The sequence below is a fragment of the Balaenoptera ricei genome, chromosome 9, assembly GCF_028023285.1.
Source record: "Balaenoptera ricei isolate mBalRic1 chromosome 9, mBalRic1.hap2, whole genome shotgun sequence".
Lineage (NCBI taxonomy): Eukaryota > Metazoa > Chordata > Mammalia > Artiodactyla > Balaenopteridae > Balaenoptera > Balaenoptera ricei.
Window position 1 is genome coordinate 41,808,261 of NC_082647.1, and position 16,914 is coordinate 41,825,174.

Here is a 16,914-nt window from a genome sequence, read left to right on the forward strand (position 1 = left end):
ACCATATGTGCGTGGGTTTATCTCTGGGCTTTCTATCCTGTTCCATTGATCTATATTTCTGTTTTTAATCCTGGGCTTTTTAAAAAGCATAAAATTATTTTGTTACTGGAAATGTTTTCAGCTCTTTATATATGCTTTGTGGCCATCCAAATTGGGGATGATTACTCAAGCTTAACATTACTCAAGCTTATTTCATCACTCAACAATGTTTTAAAGAATATCCATTATTCTTTAAAACTATGTTATGTTCCACATAACATAATTTTATCCATGCTACTCTATACCTTTACCAAATATCAAAAAATTGTCTTATAAGTTGGAGCAAATAAATCCCCCTTTTAGCGAATCCCCTTGGTCATTCACTCCCCTCTTCTGGCACAGAAAGTCACTGTGGTTCTTGCTCATGCTGCCCCTTTTCTCACCACGGACATGCTCACTCTTTCTCTCCCTGATCTGTGATCTCATTCCCCTCCCCTACACACACATCACCCCCTCAAAGACATGGGAAGACAGGAATTTTCAAGCTGCAAGTTATAACCCAGCAGTGGGTCATAAAATTGACTTAGAGGGTCAGTGACCAGCATTTTTAAAAAATAATAAAATAAAAGAGGATATAAAATATCAGAGTGCATCTCAACAGTACTTGATGAAATTTTCTTACCTGTTCTGGGTCACAGCATAAAATGTATTTCTTCCTTTGGGTCATCTTAAAAATGTTTTAAAGCCACTATGCTAAGGTGCAAACAAAATAAAAGAACACAGCAAAGCCTTATAGCTAACATTTGATTAACAGAAATGTTGTACATCTGTCCTACTATTAATTCTTCTCATGTGTTTCCATTTTAAATTGTAAACATAAGGCCCCAAGGACTGCGTCTTTTGAATAACCTCTGTATCTCCTACCCACCACTGTCTGTGGGACTCACTTCCCTACAGAGGCTGCATAAATATTTGTTGTGATAATGAAATGGAAGTAAAAGCTAATAGGGAAAACTCTTCGGTTTCTACAGCCACTGTCTGTTTAAAGGATGGAAAGTAACCCTCTATGCCTTGTCCACTTCTGCATGGTCTTCCAGAGCCCCCTACACACAACCTAAGATGACCCAAGGGGCAATGCTTCTCCTTTCTTCTGCAGAAAATGCACACACATGGCTCTAAATTCTTCCCATGCTGCCGTCTTCCTACATTCCACTCTCAGCTCTGCCCACTCTTCCTGGGCACCCTACGCTCCAGCCACTGTCTTCAGGAATCCTCCATGCATCCGCATGCAAAGCTTCTCCCTCCACGCTTTCCTCTTACCGAAATCCTTCTTACCTGTACAAGTCTGCATTGCATAGACCTCTGTGAAGCCCCAACACACAGAGTTACTTGCATCCTTTTTTGTGATCCCACAGGACTTGTTCATGCATCTGTACAGCAACAATGGCACTGGATTCTAAGTTCTGATGTGCCTATGGCCTCCTGCTGCCCATTGGCTTCTCCAGGACACAGGCTGTATTTTAATTCATCTCTCAGTTGTCCATGACTGGCATGGCATAGCACAAAGTAGGTACCCAATAATGTTTTCAGTGTGAATGAAAAAGAAGAGATAGTATGAAATATCAAAGGGATGCAAAGTTTACTTATGGGGTAGACTATATTGCTTCCTCCCACCTCCAAGCCCTCTCTAGCACCTGAGAAAAAGCTTGCTTGTCCACAGGTTGCATAACCTTTAGAGCTGTTTGTGAGTGGATGAATGGAGAGCAGATGGGTGCAGGCTTTCCAGGGATCTCAGGTAGAGAACTGTTGCGGCTGCCTCTTCTACATGGACCAACCCTCTTGAGATTTATAGTCAGGGCGCTCTACATGCAAGGGGGAAGTTTTAATTGCTCGTGAAGCTCTATGTGATCACAGATCCAATACAGCTAGTAGGCGGTGATTAGTAACTTGTAGAATTAGCCCAAATGTGAACTTTATAATAGCTGTGAATATTGGAAACTGCAGAATTAAGTAGCTTTTGTTCTGAACTTCCTGCAAGCTTTTCTGTTCAGAGCCATCCCTCTAACATCCCCTGCTCCATCCCCTCATCCAACAACCCCCTTGCCTTTGTTTTCCCCCAGAGTTAGAACACTGTCTCTCTCACCCATCAGCACCCACAGGATGACCTGCAGCTCCCTGCACTTGCTGTGTGGTAGTGGCGTTTCATGCCACTGCTGATCAGAGCAATGCCTTCTCTAGGGACCGTCTAATTTCTCTGAGGCTGAAAGAGAGTTCACAGTGAGTTGCTCCACCTGAGCCAAAGAAGTTGCTGAAGATTAAAAAGGGGCGAAAGCCACTTTTTAGATTTTACCAGGAAATCCATGCAGAACCATAGAAACACTTACCTTAGTCAGGAAAGCCACACAAACCCCAGAGTAGAAAAAGAAAAGAAACAAAGCCCCTAGGAAGGTCCTGGCCCTCAGCCAGATGTAAAGGGAATGTCACTTAGGACCTTTATTCTCTTTAGGATCTGTGGGTTCCAAAGAAGCAGAACTGAGATTATAAAATTAGTTGTGAGGGGCTGGCCCCAAGCACAGAGGTCAAAAGGCACCAAAGAGGAGAACACCCTACTAGATGCAGGCTGACGATGAATTCATTTCAAGTAAACCCAACCCCCTGGGCAATTCACCACATGCCAGGGACTGAATTCAGCTGAGGGCTCTGAAGGCCCATTCTACTTGGGTGTTGCAGACAATGCAAAGACGATAGCTCTACATAATGCTCATCATCTTCCTCCCGGACATGCTTCCGCCTGGCGGCCTTCACCTAGTTCAAGGCATCGCTCTCCATCTCACTGCCTGGGCCAGACGTCCCTCACTCTCACATCCCTCATCAAGTCAGTAAAACCTGAAGACTTCACTCCCTGGATATTTTTAAATCCCTCCCTCTTCAGTAGAACCTCTGAGGTCCTTTGCATGAGCAGCCAGCCCCTAAGCGAGCTGGCCTGTGCCTGACTCTCCAGCCTCAGCTGTCTCAGACCCTCCTTCCTGCTTTGCACCCCATGCTTGGGGCTCTGCAGTCCTGACCTGTGATGCTTCACGAGAACTGCAACAGCAAACACAATCAGAAGGCAAAAGACAAACAGGGAACAGTGTCTGTAACATATATGAAAGTGCAACGGTTTCCATATATATAATATATATGTGTATATATATATGTATATGTATATATAAAATATATAAACTGCTCTTACAGATCAGTAAGAAAATACATGAGCAGTCCAAAAAGATAAAGAATACATAAACAAGCATTTTTCAAAAGAAAAATATATGTAGAGAGAATAAACATAAGGGGAAAAGTCCCAACCTCAACAGAAACAAAAGAAATACAAATTAAAACAATGACATATTTTCTGTCTTTGGTGGTGTAGTGAGGAGAGAATAAAGACCTATCCTATGCATCTGATGAAGCCCAACTGTCAAAGAATTTCTCATGGGAAACCTTGCTACCTGAAAAAGTCTTTAAAAAAATGTATATAACACTGACTAAGCAATTACTCTGGTATGATTTTATCCTAAGGAAATAATTAATAGATTGGAAAATGTTTTCACTTTGGGGATGTATAACATAGTGTGGGTTTTAATAAAAAATATATGGAAATAATCCAAAGTTTCAACAATACGGTATTTTTAAAGTAAATTCCATGCAATACGCTGTATGCATTATTTAAAATAGAAGTGTGGGCACATAATTGTGGATATGAGACAAATGTTTATTGGTAAATGTAAAGGGAAAACAGTTTATAAAAATGTATGACAGTATTTTTTTATTTAAAAAATTTATAGGCATAAAATACCAGGGAGAGTATGTACTAAACTATAAATATTGGTTATATCTAGAATAGAACTGGTGAGAAAATTGGTGGGGAAGCCCTTCTACATTATTTTCATCTTTGAACAATAAAAATGATTTACTTTTATAATAAAAAGTGGTTAAAAAATAACTCAAACAAAATTGCCAAACTTAATGTTATTTATTACTGAAGGCAAAGACTTGAGCAACTTAATTTTAAAAATAAAGCCAACAATTTACTTCAATCTAGAAGACATTTATTCATGTTCTATGAGCGAGGCTTGGTTTTGTGCTTGGTGTAGGGAGCATGGCATTAAAATGGTAATTCACACAGTTGCTTCAATAAACCTCATGAAATTCCACATCAGGAAAATTCATTTGATTTATGAATCTTGACTATTGTGCCAAAGCTATTTTAGCGTTCATTAAATTAGGTCATATAAAGAAAAACCATTAAAAAAAAAACATTTAAAAATTAAATGATAGCAGTTACACAAATATACATGTGTCAAAACTAACTGAACTGCACATTTAAGATCTGCACATTTTGCTGTGTGAAATCATGCCTCGAAATGTGAAGGCAGAAAAATTAAAACATCCATAAAATGACACAAAATATTTTACATTTTTCATCTTGAATTTTGAGTGGATCTCTGATATTGAATCAATTAAAAACCAAACACAGGAGTACTTCCACTTCTGGCTCTGATGGAGTAGAGAGAAAGCCCCTCTTTCTGGCCACCTCTCACTTTCTCCCCACACTTATCTTCTCCACCTGCTTCCCCCAAATTCTCAGACACCCCAGTACTTATACTTTTATTTATGCAAGCTTCTTAGAAAAATGAATCATTTTGCATCATGAGAAACTTCTCAGGCTGACCTGAGAACAAAGCAATCAAAATCACAATAAAATTATACCACAAGTTTTTCCATAAAACTCATTAAGGAGCCATGAGAAAACCAGTACCCCAACCTGTTGTGAAATCCCAGTATAATGTTTAACCAATTTTCTGTCTTTGGATTATTTCCCCACCATTAATTTCGTTTTCCTCACTGACAGTTTCACTTAATTTCTTCAAGGTGATATAATAAAAAAGTGAGATAAAATGTGCCCGTGGTCCTTTAGCCACCCCCTACTGCTCTGTTTCCTGACTTACCAGGGGAGTGCTGACTCTTGCTTTCCCAAGTCCATGGGTACTGGGCTCTCTTCTGCCCACTGCCACTCCCCTCCTCCCGGCCATTCTATCTGCGCTCTAGAATCTGCTGAATTCAGTGGCGAGAGTACTAGGAAGGAGAGAGGAGCCTAGCCCCCTTATTCATACCTGGCCCCTCCCCTCCCACTGCTTTCGGAGCAGTTTTGCACTTGATCGCCCTCTCTCCCAGCCAGAGTTGATGGGTCTAGAGAAGGCAAATGAGTCCTTTCATGGAGAATTATAACTGAGTTGGAGAGAAACTTGGCTCTGCAACATGTAAACTCAGGCGCTCTTGGTGGTTTTCAGGGCTGAACATGGGAAGGGAAGATAGCCCAAAGCCAAAGGGAAGAATGAAGGGGAGGCTCAGAGAAAAACGGCGAGGATACTATTCTGGATTTCTTATAGTTCCTGGTCCTATGCCTTCCTAAGGCCCTGCGGCTTCTCTGCCCTTGGCATCCATGAGCTTCTGTAATACCCTTCCACTGAAATTTAGGTTTCACTCAAGCTGGTTCCCACGGATTCCTGTAACTTATAACCAGAAGAGCCTAAGGAAGGTGCCAGGCTTCTGCAGCTCAGCTTCATGGCCTCGGAGAGCCTCACTCCCTGTAAGAGGTGAGCACATTCCCTGCCCCCAGTAACTGCACCGCCCCCCTCACAGAAGCCCCCCTGCTGCCTGAGCTGAGCTAGCCACCTTTGGCTCTGTGCTCCCTGGCTCTCCTGGCATAATTCTTCCACGGCCTTTAGTCCTTCAGCCTGTGGTCACTCACAAGCCTGAACTAATTGATCTTATTCAAGGGCAAGGACTGGGTCCCCCCATTACAAACCCCTTCATTCTTGTTATCATTGCCATGTTAACTGGGGTCAGAAATTGCACACACTGCCAGCTGTTGTGAATGAGATACAGCTTCCTTATTTTCTTCTAATGATGGAATCTTCCTTTCATCCTGTGGATAATGTGCATTGAGGTCACACTTTAAACGTGCCAATGAGTAAAATCTCAGTCTCTGTGAGTTTCAATTATCTTTCTGGGGTGATCAGGCCTGTTGGATAAACACTCAACCTTCCAGATCCCCCTACCTTCTCCTTTTCAAGATGGCATCTGGGTGTGAGGAAATGAGATTTCAGGGTGGTGGGAAAGAAACTGGGGAATTCTAATTCAGACCTCCTCCCTTGCAGACCTGCTGCATCCCACATTTTAGTCTGCCACAGTCACCTCATGCACCTGAGAGATTCCTGTGATGGGGTCCTCTCACAGTCCCAAACAGCAAGCAGGGTGAAAACCTCTCTGCTCCCGGCTGCCCCCACAATCTTTCTAACATCTAGGACCCTCAGTTTGGCTGGAGGGAGAGAAGTTGTATTATATATGTCTGACTGCTTGGTCACCTATCTCTGCTGTCCTTCTCCTCTACTTTGCTGGCTCAGAAGGGACAGGCTTCCCCTTCTCCTTTTTGTCTGATCTGAAACCCTCTTGTGTCATTTTCTTCTACTTACCTAGGCCAGTAAATCTCAAGGCCTGGCTGCCCTAGGCAAAGGGTCCCTGGAAGGAGTTACATGCTAAATTCTCTAGGTTTCAATCAATATGAAATCTGCAGGACAGTTAAGAGTTAGAGATTACCAAAAATAAAAATAAAAACATGCTCAGCTAGTACTAAATGAATGATGAAAGAATGGATGAATGAATTTCTACCAAACAACCTAGAGAAAATCTTGATATATCCAAACACTAGTACACTAGTAGAGAGAAATAAAACTTTCACTGTGACTTTCGATATCAAGCATTATTCTGTCACACTTTGCAGCTAAAAATAATAGCACTTTCATATAATATCTCATCTGGCAGTTGTAAGAATCAAGTAAAGAAGAAGAGAGAGAAAGTGCTGTGAAGCTCATTTTACAGAGGGAGAAACTGAGGTTCAGATTGCATCAAGATGCACAAGCAACACAAGGTAAGCAGACTTCCAGTTAACTTTCTCTTCACCTGTGTATGACATGGCACCATAGTAATTATTGATTGATATAAAGTTACTTGTGAGATGTATATCTAATAATACAGAGCTAACCCTTGTTTATTTGGGGAATGCTTATCCAGAATATCAAACTATTCTGAACATAGATGACAAACTACAGAGGCTTTAAGGTCAAAATAGATGCCACAGTAAAACCTTTAAAGATCATATGGTCCCTGTGACTTCCCTGGTGGCGCAGTGGTTAAGAATCCACCTGTCAATGCAGGGGACATGGGTTCGAGCCCTGGTCCGGGAAGATCCCACATCTTGCAGAGCAACTAAGCCTGTGTGCCACAACTACTGAGCCTGCAACTGTAGAGCCCACGAGCCATAACTACTGAGCCCGCATGACACAGCTCCTGAAGCCTGCGTGCCTAGAGCCTGTGCTCTGCAACAAGAGAAGCCACCGCAATGAGAAGCCCACGCATCGCAGCAAAGAGTAGCGCCTGCTCACCACAACTAGAGAAAGCCCGTGCACAGCAACAGAGGCTCAACACAGCCAAAAAATAAAAATAAAATAAAATTAGAAAAACAAAGATCATGTGGTCCTTTGATAGATTTCCTTGAGCTCTCATTCAAAGCCTATTTTCTCTTTTTTAAAAGTGAATCATAATTTGTTTGGTTTTCAGCCCACAAAAGAATGAAGGTATCAAATGAGAGCAAGGAAGCATGTACACTGTCTGTAAGAAGTGAGGGAGGAGACAAAAAGACTATGAGAAGCATACACAAGAACTGTGAAGGCATAGCCATCTAGAGTCAGCCAGTGAGGAGAAACAACCACATTCACTTGGGCAAACTCCAGGCACCTTATAGTCCAGATGTTTTAGGGGACAGAGCACAAGTGGGTTCCTCAGGAAGGTTGATCTTGCTTCTACTTTACCTCTTTGTTCTTTTTGAATGACATAGTCAATGATTGTATTAGTTCCTTATTGCTGCTGTAACAAATTACAACAAACGGTAGCTTAAAATAACACAAATTTATTGTCTTACAGTTCTGAAGCTCAGAAATCCAAACTGAGTTTTGCAGTTTAAACTGAAAGTGTTGGCAGAGCTGCATTTCTTGTGAAGGTTCTTGGGGAGAATCTGTTTCCTTGCCTTTCCAGCTTTTAGAGGCTGCTTGCATTCTTGGTTTGTGACCCCTTCTTCACATCACTCCAACCTTTGCTTCCATTGTCACATCTCCTACTCTTACTTTGCCCTTTGGCCTCTCTCTTATAAGGACTCTCGTAATATGTTGGGCCTATTCAGGTAGTCCAGAGTAATCTCCCTAGTTCAAGATCTCTAACTTAATCACATCTGCAAAATCTCTTTTGCCATGTAAGGTAACATATTCCCAGATTAGGACATGAACATCTTTGGAGGGCCATTATCCAGGCTACCACACTGAAAAATGAATTTCATAACCAATTCTAAATTAATGTCACCATTTCATCCTCTGAATGTATTGCCTCATGGCAGGGAAAAGGGAGGCAGCCCAGTACCTGTTCTCCAAATGGCCAAGAGAAGGTGTTCAGCAGATATTACGAAAGGCAAAAAGAGGAATACAAACTGAAATAAAAGAGCTTGCTCAAATATGTAAAGTAAATATACAAAAGAACTTTGGCTTTACTGTTACAAACCGGAAAGAAGAAATGAAAGCCAGTATATGGCATCTGGAGTGGGGAAAGATCAGCCCTTGGGCTGGGGTTTCCCACGCATTGCCTCATGACAGCAGCCAGACGCAGGGCTGATTTTGGCTCTGATGCTCTTGCTCAACAGTAAGAACTTATGTCATGATGCTAATATGGAAATAGGGGTGCCCCAAACTTTACACAATTTCTCAATCCAAGGGGATAAGTTTAAAGAGGAAAATGTCAGTTCATGGGTATTTCACATCTGTGGAATACGGAATGAGAAGTTGAGAAAAGTAAGAGCTTCCAAACCATGAGTTCTTCACCTAGGATCCATGAACCCCCAGAAAATAAATAAATGGGTTTCAAGGATCCATGATGTTTTAAAATTCACAAGTACAAATTAGTGTGTTTGTATATGTGCTTTTTTCCCAGGAAGCGGATCCATAGCTTTCATCAGATTCCCAAAAGGATCGGTGAGTCTATAAAATAGAAGATATTTTATATCAGGTGATCAATAAGGAATAGAGAAAAGGCCTCATGTCATTAATTACTCATACAAGAAGTAGTTTCATTTTATCTATGAAATGTACTTATAAGTCAACATAGGAACTGATCTATGCAAACTCTAGAGCTCTGCCTCAGCACCCGCTCAAGGACAGAGTAATACAAAGAATGCCAGCTTCCTGCCCCGTGGAACTGGTAGGTTCGTGAGTTTCCCAAGGAGGGGCTTTCCATACAGCTGCCTGTTCTATCATGTGATTGAATAATGACAAAAAGCAAAAGTGATTTAACTATATTTAAATAAACTGAAATGTCAGGTGGCACTTCGAGTCCACAGAATGTAAACTCAGAGAGGGTGGGAATCTTTGTTAGTTTTCTTAACTTGATGGCTACAACCTTGCCTGGCCATAAGAAGGTCAATAATAGGTGATCAAGAAATATGCATTGAATTAAAGAATCAATAAAGAGTTTTCTAGAACTCTATGAATACTGTGAGTCCAATTATATTAGGCTGATTTTTTTTTTAACATCTTCATTGGAGTATAATTGCTTTACAATGGTGTGTTAGTTTCTGCTTTATAACGAAATGAATCAGCTATACATATACATATATCCCAATATCTCCTCCCTTTTGCATCTTCCTCCCACCCTCCCTATCCCACACCTCTGGTGGTCACAAACCACCGAGCTGATCTCCCTGTGCTATGTGGCTGCTTCCCACTAGCTATCTATTTTACGTTTGGTAGTGTTTATATGTCCATGCCACTCTCTCTATTCGTCTGAGCTTCCCCTTACCATTCCCCGTGTCCTCAAGTCCATTCTCTATGTCTGCATCTTTATTCCTGTCCTGCACCTAGGTTCTTCAGAACCATTTTTTGGTTTTGTTTTGTTTTACATTCCATATATATGTGCTAGCATACAGTATTTATTTTTCTCTTTCTGACTTACTTCACTCTGAATGACAGTCTCTAGGTCCATCCACCTCACTACAAATAACAATTTTGTTTCTTTTTATGGCTGAGTAATATTCCATTGTATACATGTGCCACATCTTCTTTATTCATTCATCTGTCAATGGACACTTAGGTTGCTTCCATGTTCTGGCTATTGTAAATAGAGGTACAGTGAACGTTGTGCTACATGACTCTTTTTGAATTATGGTTTTCTCAGGGTATATGTCCTGTAGTGGGATTGCTGGGTGTTATGGTAGTTCTATTTTTAGTTTTTTAAGGAACCTCCATGCTGTTCTGCATAGTGGCTATATCAATTTACATTCCAACCAACAGTGCAAGACGGTTACCTTTTCTCCACACCCTCTCCAGCATTTATGTTTGTAGACTTTTTGATGATGGCCATTCTGACTGGTGTGTGGTGATACCTCATTGTAGTTTTGATTTGCATTTCTCTAATGATTAGTGATGTTGAGCATCCTTTCATGTGTTTCTTGGCAATCGGTATATCTTCTTTGGAGAAATGTCTATTTAGGTCTTCTGCCCATTCTTGGATTGGGTTGTTTGTTTTTTTAATATTGAGCTGCATGAGCTGTTTATGTATTTGGGAGATTAATCCTTTGTCCGTTGATTCGTTTGAAAATATTTTCTCTCATTCTGAGGGTTGTCTTTTCGTCTTGTTTGTAGTTTCCTTTGCTATGCAAAAGCTTTTAAGTTTCATTAGGTTCCATTTGTTTATTTTTGTTTTTATTTCCATTACTCTAGGAGGTGGATCAAAAAAGATCTTGCTGTGATTTATGTCAAAGAGTGTTCTTCCTATGTTTTCCTCTAAGAGTTTTAGAGTGTCTGGTCTTACATTTAGGTGTCTAATCCATTTTGAGTTTATTTTTGTGTATGGTGTTAGGGAGTGTTCTAATTTCATTCTTTTACATGTAGCTGTCCAGTTTGTCCAACACCTCTATTGAAGAGGCTGTCTTTTCTCCATTGTATATCCTTGCCTCCTTTGTCATAGATTAGTTGACCATATGTGTGTGTGTTTATCTCTGGGCTTTCTATGCTGTTCTATTGATCTATATTTCTGTTTTTGTGCCAGTACCATACTGTCTTGATTACTGTAGCTTTGTAGTATAGTCTGAAGTCTGGGAGCCTGATTCCTCCAGCTCCATTTTTCTTTCTCAAGATTGCTTTGGCTATTCGGGGTCTTTTGTGTTTCCATACAGATTGTGAAATTTTTGTTCTAGTTCTGTGAAAAATGCCATTGGTAGTTTGATAGGGATTGCAATGAATCTGTAGATTGCTCTGGGTAGTATAGTCATTTTCACAAAGTTGATTCTTCCAGTACAAGAACATGGTATATCTGTCCATCTGTTTGTATCAACTTTAGTTTCTTTCATCAGTGTCTTATAGTTTTCTGCATACAGGTTTTTTACCTCCCTACATAGGTTTATTCCTAGGTATTTTATTCTTTTTGTTGCAGTGGTAAATGGGAGTGTTTCCTTAATTTCTCTTTCAGAGTTTTCATCACTAGTGTATAAGAATGGAAGAGATTTCTGTGCATTAATTTTGTATCCTGCTACTTTACCAAATTCCTTGATTAGCTCTAGTAGTTCTCTGGTAGCATCTTTAGGATTCTCTATGTATAGTATCATGTCATCTGCAAACAGTGACAGCTTTACTTCTTCTTTTTTGAGTTGGATTCCTTTTATTTCTTTTTCTTCTCTGATTGCTGGGGCTAAAACTTCCAAAACTATGCTGAATAATAGTGGTGAGAGTGGGCAACCTTGTCTCGTTCCTGATCTTAGAGGAAATGGTTTCAGTTTTTCACCATTGAGAATGATGTTGGATGTGGGTTTGTCATATATGGCCTTTATTATGTTGAGGTAAGTTCCCTCTATGCCTACTTTCTGGAGAGTTTTTTTATCATAAATGGGTGTTGAATTTTGTCAAAAGCTTTTTCTGCCTCTATTGAGATGATCATATGATTTTTCTCCTTCAACTGGTTAATATGGTGTATCACGTTGATTGATTTGCATATATTGAAGAATCCTTGCATTCCTGGGATAAACCCGACTTGATCATGGTGTATGATCCTATTAATGTGCTGTTGGATTCTGCTTGCTAGTATTTTGTTGAGGATTTTTGCATCTATGTTCATCAGTGATATTGGCCTGTAGTTTTCTTTCTTTGTGACATCTTTGTCTGGTTTTGGTATCAGGGTGATGGTGCTCTCATAGAATGAGTTGGGGAGTGTTCCTCCCTCTGCTATATTTTGGAAGGGTTTGAGGATAGGTGTTAGCTCTTCTGTAAATGTTTGATAAGATTCGCCTGTGAAGCCATCTGGTCCTGGGCTTTTGTTTGCTGGAAGACTTTTAAGCACAGTTTCAGTATCAGTGCTTGTGATCGGTCTGTTTATATTTTCTATTTCTTCCTGATTCAGTCTTGGAAGACTGTGCCTTTCTAAAAATTTGTCCATTTCTTCCAGGTTGTCCATTTTATTGGCATATAATTGCTTGCAGTAATCTCTCATGATTCTTTGTATTTCTTCAGTGTCAGTTTTTACTTCTCCTTTTTCATTTCTAATTCTATTGATTTGAGTCTTCTCCCTTTTTTTCTTGATGAGTCTGGCTAATGGTTTATCAATTTTGTGTATCTTCTCAAAGAACCAGCTTTTAATTTTATTGATCTTTGCTATTGTTCCCTCCATTTCTCTTTCCTTTATTTCTGATCTGATATTTATGATTTCTTTACTTCTACTAACTTTGGGGTTTTTTGTTCTTCTTTCTCTAATTGCTTAGGCATAAAGTTAGGTTATTTTTGAGATGTTTCTTGTTTCTTGAGGTAGGATTGTATTGCTATAAACTTCCCTCTTAGAACTGCTTTTGCTGCATCCCAAAGGTTTTGGGTCATCGTGTTTTCCTTGTCTTTTGTTTCTAGGTATTTTTTTGATTTCCTGTTTGATTTCTTCAGTGATCTCTTGGTTATTTAGTAGTGTATTGTTTAGCCTCCATGTGTTTGTATTTTTTACAGATCTTTTCTGTAATTGATATCTAGTCTCATAGCGTTGTGGTCAGAAAATATACTTGATATGATTTCAATTTTCTTAAATTTACTGAGGTTTGATTTGTGACCCAAGATGTGATCTGTCCTGGAAAATGTTCCATGAGCACTTGAGAAAAAAGTGTATTCTGTTGTTTTTGGATGGAATGTCCTATAAATATCAATTAAGTCCATCTTGTTTAATGTATCATTTAAAGCTTGTGTTTCCTTATTTATTTTCACTTTGGATGATCTGTCCATTGGTGAAAGGAGGGTGTTAAAGTCCCCTACTATGATTGTGTTACTGTTGATTTCCCCTTTTCTGGCTGTCAGCATTTGCCTTATGTATTGAGGTGCTGCTATGTTGGCTGCATAAATATTTACAATTGTTATATCTTCTTCTTGGATTGATCCCTTGATCACTATGTAGTGTCCTTCTTTGTCTCTTGTAATAGTCTTTATTTTAAAGTCTATTTTGTCTGATATGAGATTGCTACTCCAGCTTTCTTTTGATTTCCATTTGCATGGAATATCTTTTTCCAACCCCTCACTTTCAGTCTGTATGTGTCCCTAGGTCTGAAGTGGGTCTCTTATAGATAGCATAAATACAGGTCTTGTTTTTGTATCCATTCAGCCAGTCTCTATCTTTTGGTTGGAGCATTTAATCCATTTAAATTTAAGGTAGTTATCAATATATATGTTCCTATTACCATTTTCTTAATTGTTTTGGGTTTGTTATTGTAGGTCTTTCCTTCTCTTGTGTTTCCTGCCTTGAGAAGTTCCTTTAGCATTTGTTGTAAAGCTGGTTTGGTGGTGCTGAATTCTCTTAGCTTTTGCTTATCTATAAAGGCTTTAATTTCTCCATCGAATCCGAATGAGATCCTTGCTGGGTAGAGTAATCTTGGTTGTAGGTTTTTCCCTTTCATCAATGTAAATATGTCCTGTCACTCCCTTCGGTCTTTCAGAGTTTCTGCTGAAAGATCAGCTGTTAACCTTATGGCGATTCCCTTGTATGTTATTTGTTGCTTTTCCCTTGCTGTGTTTAATATTTTTTCTGTGTATTTAATTTTTGATAGTTTGATTAATATGTGTCTTGGCGTGTTTCTCCTTGGATTTATCCTGTATGGGACTCTGTGCTTCCTGGACTTGATGGAGTATTTCCTTTCCTATAGTAGGGAAGCTTTCAACTATAATCTCTTCAAATATTTTCTCAGTCCCTTTCTTTTTCTCTTCTTTTTTGGGACCCCTATAATTTGAATGTTGGTGTGTTTGATGTTGTCCCAGAGGTCTCTGAGACTGTCCTCAATTCTCTTCATTCTTTTTTCTTTATTCTGCTCTGCGGTAGTTATTTCCACTCTTTTATCTTCTTCTTTTATTGTCACTTATCTGTTCTTCTGCCTCAGTTATTGTGCTATTGAATTCTTCTAGAGAATTTTTAATTTCATTTATTGTGTTGTTCCTCATTGTTTGTTTACTCTTTAGTTCTTCTAGGTCCTTGTTAAACATTTCTTGTATTTTCTCCATTCTATTTCCGAGATTTTGGATCATCTTTACTATCATTACTTTGAATTCTTTTTCAAGTAGACTGCCTATTTCCTCTTCATTTGTTTGGTCTGGTGGGTTTTTACCTTGCTCCTTCATCTGCTGTGTGTTTCTCTGTCTTCTCATTTTGCTTAACTTACTCTGTTTGGGGTCTCCTTTTCGCAGGCTCCAGGTTCATAGTTCCTGTTGTTTTTGGTGTCTGCCCTCAGTGGGTGAGGTTGGTTCAGTGCTTGTGTAGGTTTCCTGGTGGAGGGGACTGGTGCCTGTATTTGATGGGTGGGACTGGATCTTGTCTTTCTGGTGGGCAGAGCCGTATCTGGTGGTGTATTTTGGGGTGTCTGTAAACTTAGTATGATTTTAGGCAGCCTCTCTGGTAATGGGTGGGGTTGTGTTCCTGTCTTGCTAGTTGTTTGGCATGGGGTGTCCAGCACTGTAGCTTGCTGGTCGTTGAGTGGAGCTGGGTCGTAGCATTGAGATGGAGATCTCTGGGAGAACTTTCACCATTTGATATTACATGGAGCTGGGAAGTTCTGGTGGGCCAATGTCCTGATCTCAGCTCTCCCACCTCAGAGGCACAGACCTGATGCCCAGCCAGAGCACCAAGACCCTGTCAGCCACACGGCTCAGAAGAAAAGGGAGAGAAAAAAAGAAGAAAAAAATTATAAAATAAAATAAAGCTATTAAAATTAAAAAAAATTATTAAGAATAAAAAATTTTAAAGTCATGAAAAAATGAAAGAAGGGAAGAAGAAAGCAACCAAACCAATAAACAAATCCACCTATGATAACAAGTTCTAAAAAGTATACTAAAAAAAAAAAAAAAAAGGAGAGACAAAACTCTAGGACAAATGCTAAAAACAAAGCTGTACAGACAAAATCACACAAAGAAGCATACACATACACACTCACAAAAAGAGAAAAAGGAAAAAATATATATATCTATATATATATAAAAAAGGAAGAGAGTAACCAAATCAATAAACAAATCTACCAATGATAATAAGCTCTAAATGCTAAACTAAGATAAACATAAAACCAGAAACAAATTAGAGATGCAGAAAGCAAACTCCAAGTGTACAGTTGCTCCCAAACTCCAGTGCCTCAATTTTGAGATGATTCGTTGTCTATTCAGGTATTCCAGAGATGCAGGGTACATCAAGTTGATTGTGGAGATTTAATCCGCTGCTCCTGAGGCTACTGGGAGAAATTTCCCTTTCTCTTCTTTGTTCGCACAGCTCCCAGGTTTCAGCTTTGGATTTGGCCCCTCCTCTACGAGTAGGTCACCTGAGGGCATCTGTTCTTCGCTCAGACAGGACAGGGTTAAAGGAGCAGCTGATTAGGGGGCTCTGGCTCACTCGGGCCGGGGGAGGGAGGGGTATGGAATGAGGGGCGAGCCTGCGGCGGCAGAGGCCAGTGTGACATTGCAGCAGCCTGAGGCGCGCCTTGCGTTCTCCCAGGGAAGTTGCCCCTGGATCACGGGACCCTGGCAGTGGCGGGCTGCACAGGCTCTCGGGAGGGGAGCTGTGGAGAGTGACCTGTGCTTGCACACAGGCTTCTTGGTGGCTGCAGCAGCAGCCTTAGCGTCTCACGCCCGTTTCTGGGGTCCACGCTGATAGCCGCGGCTCGCACTCGTCTCTGGAGCTTGTTTAGGTGGTGCTCTGAATCCCCTCTTCTCGCGCACCCCGAAACAATGGTCTCTTGCCTCTTAGGCAGGTACAGATTTTTTCCCGGACCCCTCTCGGCTAGCTGTGGCGCACTAGCCCCCTTCAGGCTGTGTTCGCACCGCCAACCCCAGTACTCTCCCTGGAGTCTGACCTCTGAAGCCCGAGCCTCAGTTCCCAGCCCCCACCCGCCCCGGCGGGTGAGCAGACAAGCCTCTCGGGCAGGTGAGTGCTGGTCGGCACCCATCTTCTGTGCAGGAATCTCTCCGCTTTGCCCTCTGCACCACTGTTGCTGAGCTCTCCTCTGTGGCTCTGTAGCTTCCCCCCTCCACCACCCCCCATCTCTGCCAGTGAAGGGGCTTCCTAGTGTGTGGAAACTTTTCCTCCTTCACAGCTCCCTCCCAGAGGTGCAAATCCCATCCCTATTCTTTTGTCTCGTTTTTCCTTTTTTCTTTTGCCCTACCCAGGTACGTGGGGAATTTCTTGCCTTTTGGGAGGTCTGAGGTCTTCTGCCAGCATTCAGTAGGTGTTCTGTAGGAGTTGTTCCACATGTAGATGTATTTCTGATGTATTTGTGGGGAGGAAGGTGATCTCCAAGTCTTA

At 40.7% G+C, this 16,914-nt stretch overlaps 1 protein-coding gene across 2 annotated transcripts in view; it reads left to right on the forward strand.

Annotated features, from left to right (window-relative positions):
- Positions 1–5,085: 5,085 nt before the first annotated feature.
- The window catches only part of AOAH (acyloxyacyl hydrolase), a 195,175-nt gene continuing 183,346 nt past the window's right edge, over positions 5,086–16,914 (forward strand). The window contains exons 1-3 of one of the 2 annotated variants that reach the window (XM_059933610.1): positions 5,086–5,615; positions 6,844–6,949; positions 9,055–9,095. Coding sequence is in view for 1 of the 2 variants with exons in the window: in XM_059933609.1 (XP_059789592.1) it covers positions 6,932–6,949 (18 nt within the window). In the remaining variant the exon portion in view is untranslated. The remainder of the gene's footprint in view (positions 5,616–6,843; positions 6,950–9,054; positions 9,096–16,914) is intronic. The other variant, XM_059933609.1, reaches the window with a different exon arrangement.